The sequence below is a fragment of the Capricornis sumatraensis genome, chromosome 10 (genome assembly GCF_032405125.1).
Source record: "Capricornis sumatraensis isolate serow.1 chromosome 10, serow.2, whole genome shotgun sequence".
In the NCBI taxonomy this organism is placed as follows: Eukaryota; Metazoa; Chordata; class Mammalia; order Artiodactyla; family Bovidae; genus Capricornis; species Capricornis sumatraensis.
The window spans coordinates 98,861,371-98,879,286 of NC_091078.1; the positions used below are offsets into that span (position 1 = coordinate 98,861,371).

Below are 17,916 nucleotides of genomic sequence, written 5' to 3' on the forward strand. Positions count from 1 at the left end.
TGCATACAGATTTCTCAAGAGGCAGGTCAAGTGGTCTGGTATGCCCATCTCTTTCAGAATTTTCCAGAGTTTATTGTGATCCACACAGTCAAAGGCTTTGGCATAGTCAATAAAGCAGAAATAGATGTTTTTCTGGAACTCTCTTGCTTTTTCGATGATCCAGCAGATGTTGGCAATGTGATCTCTGGTTCTTCTGCCTTTTCGAAAACCAGCTTGAACATCTGGAAGTTCACGGTTCACGTATTCCTGAAGGCTGGCTTGGAGAATTTTGAGCATTACTTTACTAACGTGTAAGATGAGTGTAATACAGCCTTGATGTACTCCTTTTCCTATTTGGAGCCAGTCTGTTGTTCCATGTCCAGTTTTAACTGTTGCTTCCTGACGTGCATACAGATTTCTCAAGAGGCAGGACAGGTGGTCTGATATTCCCATCTCTTTCAGAATTTTATGTTTTTAACTATAATCAGCCAAAAACCTAATTTAACACATGGAAAAATGGTCCATGGAATTGAATTTTTCACACGTGAATGAGCTGTATCAGAGCTGTTCTTTACAGTATTTTGGATTTTTAATCATCAGTTAGTCTTCTCATCCGCAAAGCTTGGCCAGTATTCCCAGCCACCTCTACAGCTTTGGAACCTTTAGCACCACCCCTTGCACCCCTGTGCAGTCTTAGGCAAGTTACCCGCTCTCCCTGAATTTTGGTTTCCACCGCTGTGTTAAAGGGGCAGTAGTATTTTTCTTCACAAAGGGCAGGCTGGTATAGTGGAAAGGCAGTGGCTTTGGCTGAGACCTGTATGGACCTAGGCAGTCTTTCTGTGTCTTTTTAAATCTTAGCTTCCTCGTGTGTAGATGAGAACAAACCTGAAGCTGGCGAGCAGAGTTGGCCCTTTCACGGTTGAGGAGAGGAGAGGAAAGGAGAGCAAGGCCACGGGCTCCCGACCTGCAGCTCCTCTCTGGAGGCCCCACCTTCGTGGCCTTGACTCACCTGCTGCCTCTGGGTTTGCAGTGCCGCAGGGGGCACGGCCCTTAATGAGGGAGACTTTGCCCTTCCAAGCAAGTTTATCCTCTGACGTAATTCTCACACCAGCCAGAGGCAGGTATGGTCGTCCCTGGCTGCAGCCTGAGGCTGAGCCCTGTGGCAGGAACCAGCACCATGCCCTCTGTCCAGCCAAGGAACTCAGTGTCCCCAATCCTTTAAGCTTTTGGAACTGGCTGTTAATCCAGCTAATGAGAGGGAGCATAGGGACACGGCCCCCAGAAGCCTCTCTCCCCAGGGCCCTCATCCTACCCTGTATTAGCAAGCCTGGGACATTTGTGTTTAAGAAATGCGCGTCAGGGTGCCCCCGAAATCTCAAGGCAGGTCCCGGATTTCTGCTGAAAGAGAGATCACCGACAGCAAGGACAGGAGGTTTCAGACCACGGGTATGCATTCTGCGGGTACTGAACAGGTAAAAGCCAGGGAGCCAAGAAAGGAAGGAGAAAGAGAGAGTGGACCGCCGGGCAGAGGGCAGCCGCAGGAGAGCTGTGCAAGCTGAGGCCTCGGCACACACTTCCTGCCCTCGAGGGGCCCAGAGCGGCCCAGGCGTCTCGGTTCCCGCCAACTCGCAGGGACCACACCAGCTCCTTGAAGACAAGGATTGTCGTCTGTAATTTTCACTCCTGTGTCCCCAGTGCCTCGAGCTATGCCAGGCATCTGTTAATAGTTAAGTGCTCAGGAAAGAGCTGATGGCGTGGGCGGCACATCAGGGTTTCTCCCACGAGTAAGCCTGGCAGTCATGGTGACCAAAGGCTTGGCCGCCCTGCAGCAGCCTCTAGCTGTCTCCGGTCACCTCTGAGTTACGGGCAACATGGCCAGTGGACTCAAGTGCTTTCCCTGCTGTGTTTAAGCCCCTCTCTGCATTCGTGTTTCAGGATAAAATTACCCCTCACGGTGGAAGAGATCACCAACTTCGGGGAGGGCAGCAGGGAGCTGTTTGTGAGGTCCAGTACCTACAGCCTCATCCCCATCACCGTGGCCGAGGCAGGCCTCACCATCAGCTGGGTCTTCTCCTCCGACCCCAAAAGTATCTCCTTCAGCGTGGTCTTCCAGGAGGCCGAGGACACGCCGCTGGATCAGTGTAAGGTGAGGCCGGCTCCCTGCCAGCAGGATGCCCAGACAGCCCTTCCCTGGACTGTTCTGAGAAGGACGGAGGGAAACCAGGGTGGAAAAGCTCACCGGCCTGCGTCAGGCAGAGCAGGCGACGCAGCTGGGCTTGTCCGGTGGGGACGGAAGGGCCTGAGAACTGTCTCCCAACGTCTGAAGGCCATTCCTGGGTCAGCTGCAGACAGACCTTGGGGTAGGTCGGTAGGTGAAACTGAAAGGAATGCAGATGTGTGACTCAGGTTAAGGATCATATTTTAACAGAGTCGTGGAGAGCACGAGTGAGTAATCACGGGAGGTGGTGGCCAAGATCTCTGCTTCCAGCTTTGAGCTTAGGGCATTCAGCGTCTCACTTCAGATAGGTCAAAAGAGACTCCTAGCCTTTGTGTCAGTTGGGTGGTTGGGTTGAGAACCTTGGTAGCAGACACCAGTTCATAAACTAAGAAATCCTAATAAGCATGTGACAATGACTGGCTGGGACCGTTGTCCTCAATTTTGGTTGCACTTTAGAAACACCCAGGAAACATTTTTAAATGCACTTCTGAGTCCATAATCCAGACCCCAAAATCAAAATCACTCAGGGAGACCCAGGCATCTCTGGGTGATCCCAGTGGGCACCAAGGTTGAGAGTCACTGGTCTCAATCAAGGGGAAGAAGTCAGAGGAGAACGGATGGGGTGGAGTGCAGAGCCCAGGACAGTGGATAGGCCTGGAGGGATGGGGTGGGGCGGGGCACGGAGTCTGAATTCCTCGCCTGAGTCTCTGCAGGCAGGGTGTGAGGGGTGATGGAGGGAGAGCGGGTTTGCATGGACATTCGAGTTCCACTGGAATCACTGGGAGTGGAAGGAATGAGGACAGACACACAGGCTGGATTGCAGCTCAGGCTGCGTCCCAGGCTTTTAGTACAACGTCTCCATTTTCTAAGAATGAAGCTGCTGCTGCTGCTAAGTCGCTTCAGTCGTGTCCAACTCTGTGCGACCCCATAGACGGCAGCCCACCAGGCTCCCCCGCCCCTGGGGTTCTCCAGGCAAGAACACTGGAGTCGGTTAGAATGAAGCTAGAGAGGGGCAAGTCGAAGTGGTGAAAGAACCCTTCTGTGAAGTTTCTGTGATGGTGTCCACTAGTCCCGCATGCTTGTGGTCCTTGGGGTGTCCTAAGGGGCTCGAGTCGCGGTCTGGGGAGGGCCCAGGGCCCCAGGAGGGCCAGGCTCTGGAGTGCTGGGTGCAGATTGCCGCTCCGGCTCCAGCATCCACGTCTGCTATTTGACGTGGGCGGAGGGGGGGGGGGGGGCGGCATCTGTCCCTCTGGGTTTGCTCTCCTGCCGTCCCTGTCCTTGTGGTACCTGCTCATTACAGATTGCTTCCTCATATCTCTCCTCTTCAGATTCGTGCCTAAAACTGAAATCTGGCCCCCTGAATTGGCCTTGTTGAACGGAGTTTCATGCTCGTTCTTGTTTAAAAACTGCCCTGCCCCTCTTTTCCTTTCGCGGGCTCATGACCTCGCCACACATGTAGGGACCCCTTCCTTCCTGAGCAGTTCTGAACATCCATCTGGGAGGTCCTGGGCCTGTGGTTGGAGAGCAGTTACAGGCTCAGCCATGCCAGAGCAGCCTGCCTGGACAGTTAGCTGGCTGAGCAGCTTAAGCAATGGGCTTGTCATCTCTGCTCTAACAAACAGCTGCACTGCCCAGAACTCACCCCAGCACCTTTGCCGTTCACCTCATGTTCCCAAGGCCCGCTGAGCACCTAAGCACTGCGTCTGCCCAGGTTAGACACAGGTGGGTGTCCGAGGTGAGAGAGGGAGCAGACAGATCCTGTGTCCACACCTGTCCCCTTGCTCAGTCACTCACCTACCTAATCCCATGGCCCCGAAAGACCTGGCTGGTTCCTCCCAGGATTCAGGAGCTCAGTCAGAGTCCTCATCTCGGGCTCCCTTGTTGCCTGGAGGGTTTGGCAGCCGATGTCTTTCCCACAGTGGTCGCCAAGGGGCAGAAGAAGCTCACAGTGAGTGAGAGGGTGCTCACGGGGCTCCTCTGCCATCCCCAGCCCGCTGTGGGGTTGCTGTTGCATCTGCCTGAGGTCCTGGACAGACATCAGCCTGGAGAGTCTGTGTCCAGACTCACTTCTTTAGCGTTTCGCCTGGGGACTCCCCGGGTGATGCCCTGACCTGCCTGGACCTTGTGGGAACCAGAGGACATAGTGCACCTTGCCGCACTTAGGTTTCAAGGTGACGGAGGCTCAGACATCAGGAACTGGGCTGGGTCCTTGCACTCAGTTCACAACCACTCACTGAACTTCCGTGGCATAGTGGGCTCTGTAGGGCCCACTGAGGATCAGGAGAGATCCTGATCCCTGCTGGGATCTGCCCTTGAGGAGTTCAGAGGATCATCAGAGAGAGGCCCTGTTAGAGAAACAACTGTGATTCCAGGTGGTGACTGTCATGATGGGGTGGCACCGGGTGGGGGGTGGGGCAGCAGTAAGAAGGGTGCCTCACCCAGCCTGGGGGGCATTAGCAGACCAGGAGACTCCTGGGCCAAACCAAGAGAAGCTATTGGGAGGAGTGGGAGGGGTCACGGGTTACAGGAGAAGCGTCCAGGCAGAGGGAACAGCGTGGCAGGCCAGTCCCGTCTCTAGGGCACATCATATACGCCCCACCTGGGACCACCCTCTCTCCAGAGGGCCCCCCTCCATCAAGGCCGGGCCTGGACACTGAGATGAGAGATGGTGAGTTGGGAAGCGCTTGACAAAAGAAGCAGTAAGTCACGGACCTGAGGCCACCCGTGTGCCGACCACTGGTCTGAAGCCTGGAGCGAGTCAGGGACGGAGATCCGGGCCCTGCCTGTCTGTTTGTCTAGAGAAGCCAGAGGCCTGCCTGGGGCTGTTGAGAGTCAGGGGAGGAGCTGGGACAGGGAGCTTGACTTGTTATTTTTAAATAACTTTGAAGAGATACAATTTACATACAAACATGTAACTCACCCATTTAAGATGTTCAGTTATCTTAGTTATCTTAGCAATTCCGTTGTCTTAGTATTATTCACAGAATTGCATAACCATCACCACTGTCTGATTTTAGATCATTTTCATCACTGCATAAAGCAAAAAGAAACCCTGTATCCATTTGCAGTCACTCCGCAACCTCTTCCCAGCGACCACCAGCCTACCTTCTGTCCTTGCAGATTTCCTGTTCCGAACATTTCATGTGAATGGAATCATGCATTATGTGGCCTTTTGTGACTGGCTTTTTCCATTTAGCATAGAGTCATGGCTCTGTACCAGGGCCCCAGACCACTGGAGTTTCGCAAGAGAGCAGTACAACCAACTGGACTGTTTTGCAGACGGGTGGTATAAATCAGGTCACAGCTGTCCAAGCACGGGAGGCTGATGCGGGATGGCCCCAGAGCTCACACAGCAGAGACCTGTCTTGCTCAGGTTTACACGGGGCCCCAGTCATCTCCTGTCACCTCAGCTGTATGGGCTTTGGTACCAATTGTTGTTCAGCTGCTCACTCATGTTTAACTCTTTGCAACCCCATGGACTACATACAGCATGCCACGCTTCTCTGTTCTTCACTATCTCCCGGAGTTTGCTCAGACTCAAGTCAGTGATGCCATCCAACCCTCTCATCCTCTTTTGACCCCTTCTCCTCCTGCCCTCAGTCTTTCCCAGCATCAGGGTCTTCTCCAGTGAGTGGGCTCTTCACATCATGTGGCCAAAGTGTTGGAGCTTCAGCTTCAGCCTCAGTCATTCCAATGAATACTCAGGTTTGATTTCCTTTAGGATTGACTGGTTAGATCTTCTTGTTGTCCAAGGGACTCTGAAGAGTCTTCTCCAGCACCGCAGATCAAAAGCATCAATTCTTTGGCGCTCAGCCTTCCTTATGGTCCAACTCTTAATCCATACATGACTACTGAAAAAATCATAGCTTTGACTATGCAGACCTTTGTCGGAACAGTGACGTCTCTGCTTTTTGCGTTTTTATTTTATTACTTTGTTTGTTTGTTCCTAGGCTTGTTACAGCTTTGCTTCCAAGGAGCAAGAGTCTTTTAATTAACTTCATGGCTGCAGTCACCACCTGCAGTGATTTTGGAGTCCAAGAAAGTAAAGTCTCTCACTGTTTCCATTGTGTCCCCATGTTTTTGCCATGAAGTGATGGGACCAGATGTCATGATCTTATCTTTTTGAATATTGAGTTGTAAGCCAGCTTTTTCATTCTTCTCTTTCACTTTCATCAGGAGGCTCTTTAGTTCCTCTTTGCTCTCTGCCATAAGGGTTGTATCATCTGCATATCTGAGGTTACTGATACTTTTCCCAGCAATCTTGATTCCAGCTTGTGCTTTATCCAACCCAGAATTTCACATGATACACTCTGCATGTAAGTTAAATAAGCAGGGTGACAGTATACAGCCTTGACGTGCTCCGTTCCCAATTTGGAACCAGTCTGTTGTTCCATGTCCAGTTCTGTTGCTTCTGGACCTGCATATAGGTTTCTCAGGAGGCAGGTAAGGTCTGATATTCCCATCTCTTAAAGAATTTTCCACAGTTTTACACCAGAGCCTTTGGCTCCCCTAGATGATTTGGTTGATTAATTTAAAGTAATAGCGAGAAAATCTTACAGATTTTGACCATGGTAGAAAAAACAGCAGCTGGAATGACCAAAAAGTCTATAGACTGTTGTAAAGAAATAAGAGTATTATCTTACATGTCCTTTTCAGAGGATCCTGCCTTGACAAGCTCTTGGCTTTTGCTTTGGAATCAGAGTAATGTGTGGGAAGGCTGAGGGGCGGGGCACACAGGCATCCCTGTGTAAACCGCAAGCCTTTCTCCCTGGCACACCTCCTACGTGTGCTTGCTGAAATATCTCAGGCCAGGCTCAAAACTTTTAGGTTATGGATCACAGGAGCAGACCCAACCTCTCAACCTCCCAGGATTCTCAGTTCCCTGTAGAACTAGACTATTATAAGCCAGTAATGGAGCTTGATGAGATACCATGTGCTTCTTGGTAGAGGAGGCTGCCACAGAGCCCACACATACAAGGGCTCGCGCATCTCGGTCCCCTCCAGGCCTGTCTTGGGCCCGTCCTGCTCCTCGCCACCAGCTGCTTGCAGTCAGAGCCGGGGTTCCATGGTGTCAGGAGCCTGCTGTGTGCTCTGTCTCTCTGGGCCTTTGGGGTCTCCCTTTTGACTTTTGTCTGACTCATATGTTATTTAGTGTCGGATATTTGGGGATTTTCTAGACAACTGCAGTTTTTTTCTAACTTAACTCCATTGTCAGAAAACACACTTTTTATAGTTTGGATCCTTTTAAATGTAATTTTTCTTAATGGCCTAGAGTGTGGCCTACCTAGTGATTATTCCAAGTATGCTGGAAAAGTCTGTCACTGTTTACACTGTTTCCTTATCTATTTGCCATAAAGTGATGGGACTGGATGCCATGCTCTTAGTTTTTTAATGTGGCGTTTTAAGCCAGCTTTTTCACTCTCCTCTTTCACTTTGATCAAGAGACTCTTTAGTTCCTCTTCGCATTCTGCCATTAGGGTGGTGTCATCTGCATATCTGAGGTTACTGATACTTCCCCCAGCAATCTTGATTCCAGCTTGTGCTTCATCCAGCCCGGCATTTTGCAAGATGTACTCTGCATATAAGTCAAATAAGCAGGGTGACAATATATAGCCTTTAAGTACTCTTTTCCCAGTTTGGAACCAGTCCGTTGTTCCATGTTCGGTTCTAACTGTTGCTTCTTGACCTGCATACAGATTTCTCAGGAGGCAGGTAAGGTGGTCTGGCATTCCCATCTCTTGAAGAGAGTGAAAACTGTGAAGCACAGTTTGTTGTGATTCACACAGTAAAAGGCTTTGTCAATAAAGCAGAAGTAGATGTTTTTCTGGAATTCTCTTCCTTTTTCGATGATCCAAAGGATGTTGGCAATTTGATCTCTGGTTCCTCTGTCTTTTCTAAATCCAGCTTGAACATCTGGAAGTTCTCAGCTCTCGTACTGTTGAAGCCTCGATTGGAGAATTTTGAGCATTACTTTGCTAGTGTGTGAGATGAGTGCAATTATGTGGTAGTGTGAGCATTCTTTGGCATTGCCTTTCTTTGGGATTGGAATGAAAATGGACCTCTTCCAATCCTGTGACCACTGCTGAGTTTTCCAAATTTGCTGGCATATTGAGTGCAGCACTTTCATAGCATCATCTTTTAGGATTTGAAATAGCTCAACTGAAATTCCATCACCTCCAACTGGCTTTGTTTGTAGTGATGCTTTGTAAGGCCCACTTGGTGTAAGGCCCGCTTGACTTCACAGTCCAGGATGTCTGGCTCTAGGTGAGTGATCACACCATTGTGGTTTTCTGGGTCGTGAAGATCTTTGTCTAGTTCTTCTGTGTATTCTTGCCACCTCTTCTTAATATCTTCTACTTAGGTCCATACTGTTTCTGTCCTTTATTGTGCCCATCTTTGCATGAAATTTTCACTTGGTATAGTAACAGACTATTTTCTTGGGCTCCAAAATCACTATCGACAGTGACTGCAGCCATGAAATTAAAAGCCGCTTGCTCCTTGGAAGAAAAACTATGACAAACCTAAAAAGCATATTAAAAAGCAGAGACATTACTTTGCCAACAAAGGTCTGTCTAGTCAAAGCTATGGTTTTTCCAGTAATCATGTATGGATGTTAGAGTTGGACCATAAAGAAAGCTGAGTGTTGCGAATTCATGCTTTTGAACTATGGTGTTGGAGAAAACTCTTGAGAGTCCCTTGGATAAGCAAAAAGTTCAAACCAGTCAGTCCTAAAATAAATCAGTGCTGAAAATTCATTGGAAGGACTGGTGCTGAAGCTGAAACTCCAATACTTTGGCCACCTGATGTGAAGAACTGACTCATTTGAAAAGACTCTGATGCTGGGAAAGATTGAAGGCGGGAGGAGAAGGGGACGACAGAGGATGAGATGATTGGATAGCATCACTGACTCGATGGACAAGAGTTTGAGCAAGCTCTGAGAGTTGGTGATGGAGAGGGAAGCCTGGCGTGCTACAGTCCATGGGGTCACAAAGAGTTGGACACAAGTGAATGACTGAACTGATACTGGAAAAGAATGTGTGTTCTGCTATTGTTGGGTGGAGTGTCCTATAAATATCAGTTAGATCAAGTTAATAGCTAGTGCTTAGGATTGTTATGTTCCCTTGATGAATTGCTGTCTTTATCATTTATGGTACTATCCCTGGCCATGTTCTTTGATATAAAATCTACTTTGATATTAATATAGCTTCTTTCGACCAGTGTTAGCATGGTATGGGGCTTCCCTGTTGGCTCCGTGGTAAAGAATCTGTCTGAAGTACAGGAGACTTGGGTTCAATCCCTGGGACAGGAAGATCCCCTGGAGAAGGGCATGGCAACCCACTCGAGTACTCTTGCCTAGAGCATCCCATGGACAGAGGAGCCTGGTGGGCTGTAGTCCAGAGTTGGATACGACTGAAGTGACTGAGCAGCAGCAGCGCGGTGTATCTTTTTATATTCCTTTTATATCCTTTTAACTTAGTTGCTCAGTCATATATGACTCTTTGAAACCCCCATGAACTCTAGCCCACTAGGCTCCTCTGTCCATGGGATTCTCCAGGCAAAAATACTAGAGTGGGTTGCTGTTCCCTTCTCCAGGATGTTTTCCTGACCCAGGGATCCAACCTGAGTCTCTTACTTATTTATTTTTATTCGCTGGCCACACCAGGCAGGGGGACAACATGTTCAAAAGCACGGGAGAATGGCTAAGATTTACCCTCCCAAGAAAGAACCAAAACAGACAAAATATGAGAAGCAACCGTTTTTAAGTCACTATGCAGTAGGACATGATGGACAGTGATCCTTGATAGAACAAGTTGAGCCCTGAAATTGCCCTAGCTTACTGCTTTGAGAGGAAAAGAGAGCAGTCAGCAGATGGAACATATAAAAAACAGTAAGATGAGAGACTCAAGCCTAACCTTATTGACAGTTGCATAAATGTAAGTTGGGTAAACATCCCAATTGAAAGGCAGGAATTGTCAAGCTGGATAAAAGCAAGTCCCAACCCCTTCATGCCTACAAGCGATACAATTTAGATGTAAAGATACAAATAAGTTAGAAGTGTGTGCACTCAGTTGTGTCTGACTCTGAGGCCCCATGGACTGTACCAACTAAATTGTCCTAGCTCACTGTTGCCTCTTCCAGGAAGTCTTCCCTGATTCTGCCTCTCCTCCCACCCACCGAGAGGCTGGGATAGGCACCCCTCCCCAGTACACCTATTGTGACAATCTCACCCAGCACAATTGAATGTTTTCTTATCTGTTATCACCATTAAACCACAAGATCCTGAAGGGCAGAGCTTTTTGTGGGAACTTAGCCCACTTTGGGAACTTTGTGACCATCATGTAGCATTTTAAGAAGTAGGCAGCTATGTTCAGCCTTGAGGTGAAAACATAATCGAGTCTCTGTTTTGGAGTCAGTCTTTTGGTACAGGTTGGAAACGTTCGCCTGCAGGTTTTCTCGAGTTGCGGCAAGCGGGGGCTCCTGTTTGTCGTGCAGGGGCTCCTCTTGTTGCGGGCATGGGCTCTAGGTGTGCAGGCTTCAGTAGCTGCAGCCCGCGGGCTCAGTAGTTGTGGCTTGAGGGCCTAGTTGCCCCTCAGCATGTGGGATCTTCCCAGACCAGGGAACACACCCATGTCCCCTGCATCGGCAGATGAACACTTAACCACTGGGACCAGCAAGGAACCCCTCCCAAAAATGTTTTAAATTTTGGCTGGCCCTGTGTTACTTCCTATTATATCTTCAGTTTTAAAGTGTCTCGCCTGGCCAGCAGGTTGAAGACTGCCCGTGGGGAAGAGGTTGGCCATCCCAGTACCCCAGCCCCGGCCCTGGCCAGCTCACACCATGTGCTCAGACTTGGCCTCGGACAGTGAGGCCCTGGGAACAATGTTCTCAGAAAATAAGTGTCTCCAGGGATTAATTTCTCATTCTCAGAGGAGATAGGAAGCTGGAGACCTGGAAAGATGAAAGGGCTCTGGGACATACGGACTGACTGGGGCCCAGTGAGAAGCCACGGGTGAGCCAGGGGCGGTCAGCCTGGAGGCTTGTAGGCCCAGAAGCTTCACAGAGTGCCCAAGAGACGTGGATGGAGGGCTGGGCCCGTCTCTGACACCCCGAGGGCAGCAGCACCAGCACCAACAGGAAAGGGCCAGGCAGGATTCCACCTGGAGTAAGCCTCTGCTTCCCGAAGCCAAGAAGGAGCTGCTTCTCTGGAGAGTAGAGCGTTCTGGCGCTGGCCATGGTCAGAGGGGGCTGGGGGGACCAGTCTTTCAGGATGCTGACCTATCGTGATTTTGGCGAAACTCATGTCTACACTGGTCCCTGCCCCATTGTAAGTTATTGACAAACCCAGGGCATGTGGAAGGACACCCCCCGGACATGGGGGCTGATGAGGCTCAGCTGTGACCTCATGAGGCATTCAGCCTCCCTGGGCCTCAGTTTCCTTCCCCAAATGAAGAGTCTGCCCAGAGGCTCTGTGGTGCCCTCTCCGCTTCTGTGACACTTTTCCCATCTGCCTATCCTCCCAGGTGCTCATTCCCACCACCCGCTGCAATTCCCACAAGGAGAACATCCAGGGCCAGCTCAAGGTCCGCACACCAGGCATCTACCTGCTCATCTTCGACAACACCTTTTCCAGGTAGGCCGCCTCCTCAGTCAGCGTCCGGATGAACCCACCCGGCACCCCGCCTCAAGGACAGAGGTGGACGTGTAAAAGCAGTTGTTTAATTATCAGTCCCTGATTATCGGTGGTTCATTCATTTTAGACCTATACTCTGGTGTTCCAGTGTCGTTGTAGCGTGTGTAACACACAGCCTGATACTTACTGAGTCTCACCACGGGTTAAGCGTGTTCTCTGCCCTCTGCTCTTATTAATACTACTGCCTTCAGCCACACGGCAGCCCCGTGCAGTAGGGACTGTCTTTCTCCTCGTGTTACTGCTAAGGGACTGAGGACCTAGAAGAGGGGCACTCCCAATCACACAGCTGGTGGTGGGGCTGGATTTGAACCCAGGTGGCCTGGCTCGAGGCTCTGGGCTCTTACCCGGGATGCTCTTCTGCTTCTGCTGTCCTGATGCCCTCTGCCCAGGCCGGAGAAGAGCTCAGCAAATACAGTGGAAGGAATGGGTGGATGGGTGAATGGACGGATGAGAGAGAAGTGAAGTGATGAGGCCCAGAGCTAACCAGGACTGGAGCTGTGAGGCCAGGCCCCTGGGCCCCCTTGTCCAGGGAGTGAGCAGCAGGTCCCATCTCTGGGGAGCACGACTTCAGAACTCCAGGTGCAGGTCCAGGAGTGAGTGCAAGGTTGAGGGGTCAGGAGGATGGGGGTGAATGGAGATGAGGCTGGAGGGGCAGCCAAGAAAGGAAGCAGGACAACGGACCAACGCTGGTTGAGCATCTGCCTCGAGCCAGGGCCCTGTTTCATGGAGATGTGCCACAGTGAAGGCTGCTGGGCACCTGTCCCTATTCTGGCTTCAGCGTAAGCCCTTAGTAGGGGCTCGCTTCATTCATAAGACCTGTCTGATCAGCATCCAGCCACATCCTCTCTGAGCAGGGCCCTGAGCTAGCAGCCACATCCCTCCCCATGGGTGCCCTTGCCAGCCCACTGGGCTTTAAGCACAGTAACTTAATAGCTATCAAGTAGGTGAGAAGCTGGGGTGCCACCTGTCGGTGAAAGCTGGAGTGCACCCTCTCACCACCTCAGGGCCTTGAACTCCCAGGGCGTGTGGCCATGGGCATCCACCAAGGGAGAGCTTGGAAGAATGGGCTCCCCACCTTTCCCTCCCGCGCCCTTCCCCCAGGAACATGAACACACCCTGTGTTAGCAGGATTCTTGGGCATGGGCTCTGCATGTCCAGAAAGCTGGTCAGACCGGGCATGGGCCTCAGCCCCTCAGGGCAGCGGTCAGGAGGTGGGGTGGAGGCCAGCCCAGCACTCTCTCTCCTCTGGGTTTTACTGGAACCCCGGTTTCCTCTGCAGTGGCAGCCAGCATTTTTACTACCTCCCTGAGCCCCACCGCACATTGACGGAGAGGCTGGGAGCAGCGTGTTGAGGGCAGAGGCAGCCCCAGACCAGCTTTGCAGTCGGCAGTAGGAGCGGCCATGGTGCTGAGACACACTGTGGCCCTCGCCACTGACGTCATCTCAGGGCCTAGTCAAGGTTTTCAAAGCACGACAGCGGAAGAGATCCAGATGTCCAGTCAGAATGAGATCCAGGCTCGCCTCCACTGTGTGTGTCCCCTCCACGCCTGCGCCACCCACTTCCCCAGGGCAGCCCAGACCGCCGAGACCCCTGAGACACCCCCACCCCAGGGCCCCTTCAGAGCAGCAAGGGAAGGAGGGGTGCTTCACAGTGTGGGACTGAATGGGCGTTTCTGCACCCAAGCCCAGGACAGTCCACGGAGGTGTCCTAAGATCCTTTTGCAGGAAGATATCTCTGCTAGAGAGTCAGGAAATGGGGGTGAGGGGGCCCGGAAGAGTCCACGCAGTCTGTGAGGGACCCCAGGCTCGGAGCAGAGGTGTTTGCACCAAGGTTTCCTGTGCCAGCCAGCACCCACCCCAGCCAGGTCACTGCAGCTGCTTCCAGCCCTCGGAATAACCCCCCCTTCCCCATTTGTCTCCTCAGATTCGTCTCCAAGAAAGTCTTTTATCACTTAACTGTTGACCGGCCTGTGATCTACGATGGAAGTGATTTCCCGTAACCTCAAGTACCTGGATTTTGCTAGTTTCACATTACCCACAGGAAACACTACTCCTCCTCACTTGTCACGTAAAGCACCTAAAAAACCCAGAAAACAAAAAATAGCTGCTCTAAAGCTATCAGTATCCACTATGCAACTTTAGGAGATGGGCCCTTGGCTGCTCATCAGAGCCACGTTGCTCCGAGCGCCGTGTACTCAGCGCTGCACACCACTCTTAGCCCATGGCTCGTAAGGGCTCAAGTGACGTTTTCCACTGTCCTCACACCCGGAGGGACACTATGCCAAAGGTTTAAACACTCAGGAGACCATTGGCCTCTCCAGGGGGGCGCAGTTGGCTCCAGGCCTCCTGTGAAGGAGTTTCCTGGGTCAGAAGGGTCCCGACTTCCGCCCGTGGAGAGACACAGCCCCCCTGTGCCCAGCCAGCCATCACGGGTGACCATGAGCTGGAAGGCCTGGCCAGACCCTGTGGGGCCCTCGAGTCCTCCCTGGGAAAGGACATCAGGGCACCTAGGGGCCCGCCTGAGATCCCATCCAGCTTCCTCCATCATGCTCCTGTCCCCTCCTGCCCAGGGAGTGCAGGGCTGCTCAGAGGGGCCGCCAGCTGCACTTTTCTCCTGGCCCTTCTATCTGGGCGAGTCTGTCCTGGAGCAAAGCCCTCCACTCAGCTGGGCCTCTCAACAGCTCAAAATACCACCCTAAGAATCAGAAGTAAAGCTAATCCAGGAAACAGAACCCACCTATTGAGGGCCTGCAGTGCAATCTACGTCCAGATGGCCAGAGCCCAGATGCTGGGTAACATCCACGCCATGACCAAAAGGCTGGACACATCAGCCTGTGGGGCTCACTTCTCAGCCTGTCTTTGTTTATATTGACAAGAGCTTCTGCAGATACGTTTACTAATGATCATATTCAGGGTAGGAACCACTTTTAGAAGTCGAGGGCTTCTTAAGAGAAGTCTTTGCTAACTCAAGTATAAACGGGCATAATTCATGAATCGGCTCTTTGCTCACCTCTCGGTCCCTCCTCCCCACCTGCCTAGGTTCCCCGCACCCCTTTTGCCCACTTCCTGCTGCTCAGCCTGCAGCTGACACCTGGGAGCAAATGAATCCTCTTTCCTTTTCCGGGACAAGAAGCAGATGATCTTCCTGTTCTCTGTGGCCCTTTTCTCCCACCACAGAGAGCTCACCTTTGACGGCCTCTCTGTGCCCTGTTCACAGGGCAGTTGGGACCCAGGTCCTTCCGCAGTGAGCAGAGATCTGACCAAGCAGCCCACCTTAGCTGTGGTCAGGGGAGAGGGTATCTGGCAAGGCGACTGCAGGTCCGAATACCCCGCCAGCCCTTCAGCTGGCCCGGTGACTAAGCCGAGTCACACCACGTCAAAGCTTCATCTCATCATTCACGAGCCTGATCTGACTGGTTTTGGGAACTGACGAATGGGTCAAGAATCCTTGGCCAGGTTCAGTTCAGACCCCATACCCCCCAGGCGCCAGCAGAGGTAGGAGGAAATGACTTTGGCAGTAGACTCAGAACTTCCATTTAAACAGGAGACATAGGCACTTCCAGGCACTTTAAGTGGGGCTTGAGACATGGTGAACAGAACCTTCCAGAAAAGAGCTGGCCCTCTCGTGCTCTCTTTCCTGGAAGCTGCCGCCTGTGGCAGAAAGCCAAGAGTCTAGCATCTCATTGAGCAAGGTCTTGACGGTGCTTAGCACCAAAACAGAAATGGCCAGGCCCCCAGAGACTTCCTAGACTTAATGCTTGTCCTTACAGGGTGCCGCACTGCTTGAAAGCAAACTACCCTGCCTTTAAATCCATCTCCCCCTTGAAGAGGATAACCAGATGTAGCTGGCTCACCACTTGAGAGAGAGAAAAGACCCTGAAGCATCTGGAATCTCGGTTTGAGTGCTTAGCTTTCCCAGGATACCCTGGAGACATGGCCAAGCAGGCGGCCCTCTTGGCCCTCATCTCACCACCGTCACCTGCAGCTCGAATCTGCATTTCTCGAGTAGCTGATGTGTTTCCTGCCGAAGGCCTGAGACATTCCATCTGAGGCTTGTTCTGAACCTCTGTGACACGACCCAGCAGGGGACCAACTGCAGCTTAAAAAAATCCCGTGGCTCTTGTGAAGCCAACCCAGAGGCACTGCTGCAGAAGCCCGCGGGCCCCTTGTGCCAGCGCTGCAGACAGTGATGGCAGTGGGCGCAAAAGCCTTCGCCTGCCCAGCGCGGCCCCACCCTGCCGCTGCAGCGCAGTTATTTTTTTGTGCTGAATGGACTCTTGTTCTTCGTTAGTTTGCTGTGGGAGCTCGGGTTTGATGTGCAGCTAGAGTTCATCTTGGCATATTTAAGTATGGCTTGTATAAACTGCTTTCTTATTTTAAACAAGTTCCCAACTTTACTGAAGTTTGGGGGTTGAGGTATTCTTTTTACTGCAAACGATAATGAAAAACAGCTATTGAAAGTGGTGGCCCCAGCCAGTAGACTGAATTAACACTAAAAGTCAACAAGTAGGAAACATTCTTGGGATCCCAGATCACTATCTTAAAAAAAAAAGAAAAATCCCCCAGCAGCCTCTTTGGGGGCTGGCCAAGCTCTCTGAATAACTTGCTGTTTAGTGTTGATTAGTACCAGCCACCTTGCTCACCAATGCCTTGGAAGCCACTGATCACCCTCGCCCGGGAACACAGCCTCTGTCAGGCACCCTCATCCATCGCCAGCAAGCTTGTTTGGGAGAAAGCGTAGCCCCTGCAGAGCACTTCTGGCTGGAGCCCATCTACTCCACATCCGCTGGACCAAGAGCAGGCAAGGAAATTCTCAAACAGGAATCTGGAACTGAAACACTACATCGGGTCTGAAAAGTATGAATGCACAGCCACACTAGATAAATCAGAGATAAAGGAGATGGTTTTTTAAAATTATTTTCAGTTGTCACTCACCTTCAGTGGTGAAGCCGTTCCAGACTCATCTGAAAAGAAATCCCCATTTGGGGATGAAATCTCAGAGTCTGTATTTTATCATTCTGGTTAGCTGTCCACCATACGTTTTTATAGGAGTTTCAGTTTTAGAAGCCCATCTTGGTGACTCCACCTTGGAGAATCCCAACCTCAGCTGAGAGGTGTTGAGAATGAGGGCAGAGCTACCCTCTGCAACGCTCAGAATCAAGGGTCACCCAGCACAGAGAATGTAGAGCCAGCCATCTACGTTTACAAAACACTTACCCAAAAGGTTCTTTTCAGTGGAACCCTGGGTGAATTTTTCTCTGTTGTGGTGCTTCCAAGGAAACAAAAGACAGTTAATAATGCCTTTTCTCTCTTAAGCACTTTTTCAAAATAACACAGTACATCTTTAAATTTGAGGAGGCATTTCTGACAAAAAGTCTTCTCAGAACCTGAGGACAAGGGCTGTCCAGAGATGCTCCTGTCCCCCCATGGCTGCAGAGCAACAGTGAAGCCTCAGTTGGGTGGCTTCCAAATCAGAATTGCACTTTAATAGACCAATCCTCAATGCTCGCGGCCTTACGGGGTAGTGAGTCTGAGAACCTAACTTTTTTATCTGCCAAAGAATTACCAGAAGCACATCAAATGCCAACTCTCCACCTGCCCAGTGGGGGTGAGGAACTTTTGTATCCCAAAACATAGTCCGTATAGCATCTGCTGCACCATTTGGGAATGTCTTATTTTTAATCTCAGGATTTAAATAAACACTATGACATTGACAGTGGCGTCATGTTTCATTCCATTGAGACATAAGGTGAGAGATGAAGTTGCACCCACCAGAGTCGGGGCAAAGCTGTTGGGCCATGTCAAGTCCTGTGACTTTTCAAAAGGGGGAATAAAAAAAAGCAGCTGTTCTAAGAGGTTGCCAAATTGGCCTGGCATCTGGACCCACAGTGTGCGCTGAGGTCTGAGTTCAGACCTGCCCCAGCCAATGCGATGCACCAACCCACTGCCCTCTTCCAGAAGAGCTGCGTTCAGCAAAATTCTCCAGCCCTCCCCTGGTCCACGAAGAGCAGCCTGATTTACCAGAATG

General features: G+C 51.1%; 1 protein-coding gene across 1 annotated transcript in view; it reads left to right on the top strand.

The window, feature by feature from the left end:
* FYCO1 (FYVE and coiled-coil domain autophagy adaptor 1) overlaps nucleotides 1–17,541 on the top strand; it is a 79,270-nt gene extending 61,729 nt beyond the window's left edge. The window contains exons 16-18 of the mRNA XM_068983168.1: nucleotides 1,915–2,125; nucleotides 11,719–11,828; nucleotides 13,813–17,541. Of these exons, the coding sequence (XP_068839269.1) occupies nucleotides 1,915–2,125; nucleotides 11,719–11,828; nucleotides 13,813–13,888 (397 nt within the window). The 3' untranslated portion in view covers nucleotides 13,889–17,541. The remainder of the gene's footprint in view (nucleotides 1–1,914; nucleotides 2,126–11,718; nucleotides 11,829–13,812) is intronic.
* Nucleotides 17,542–17,916: the final 375 nt, after the last annotated feature.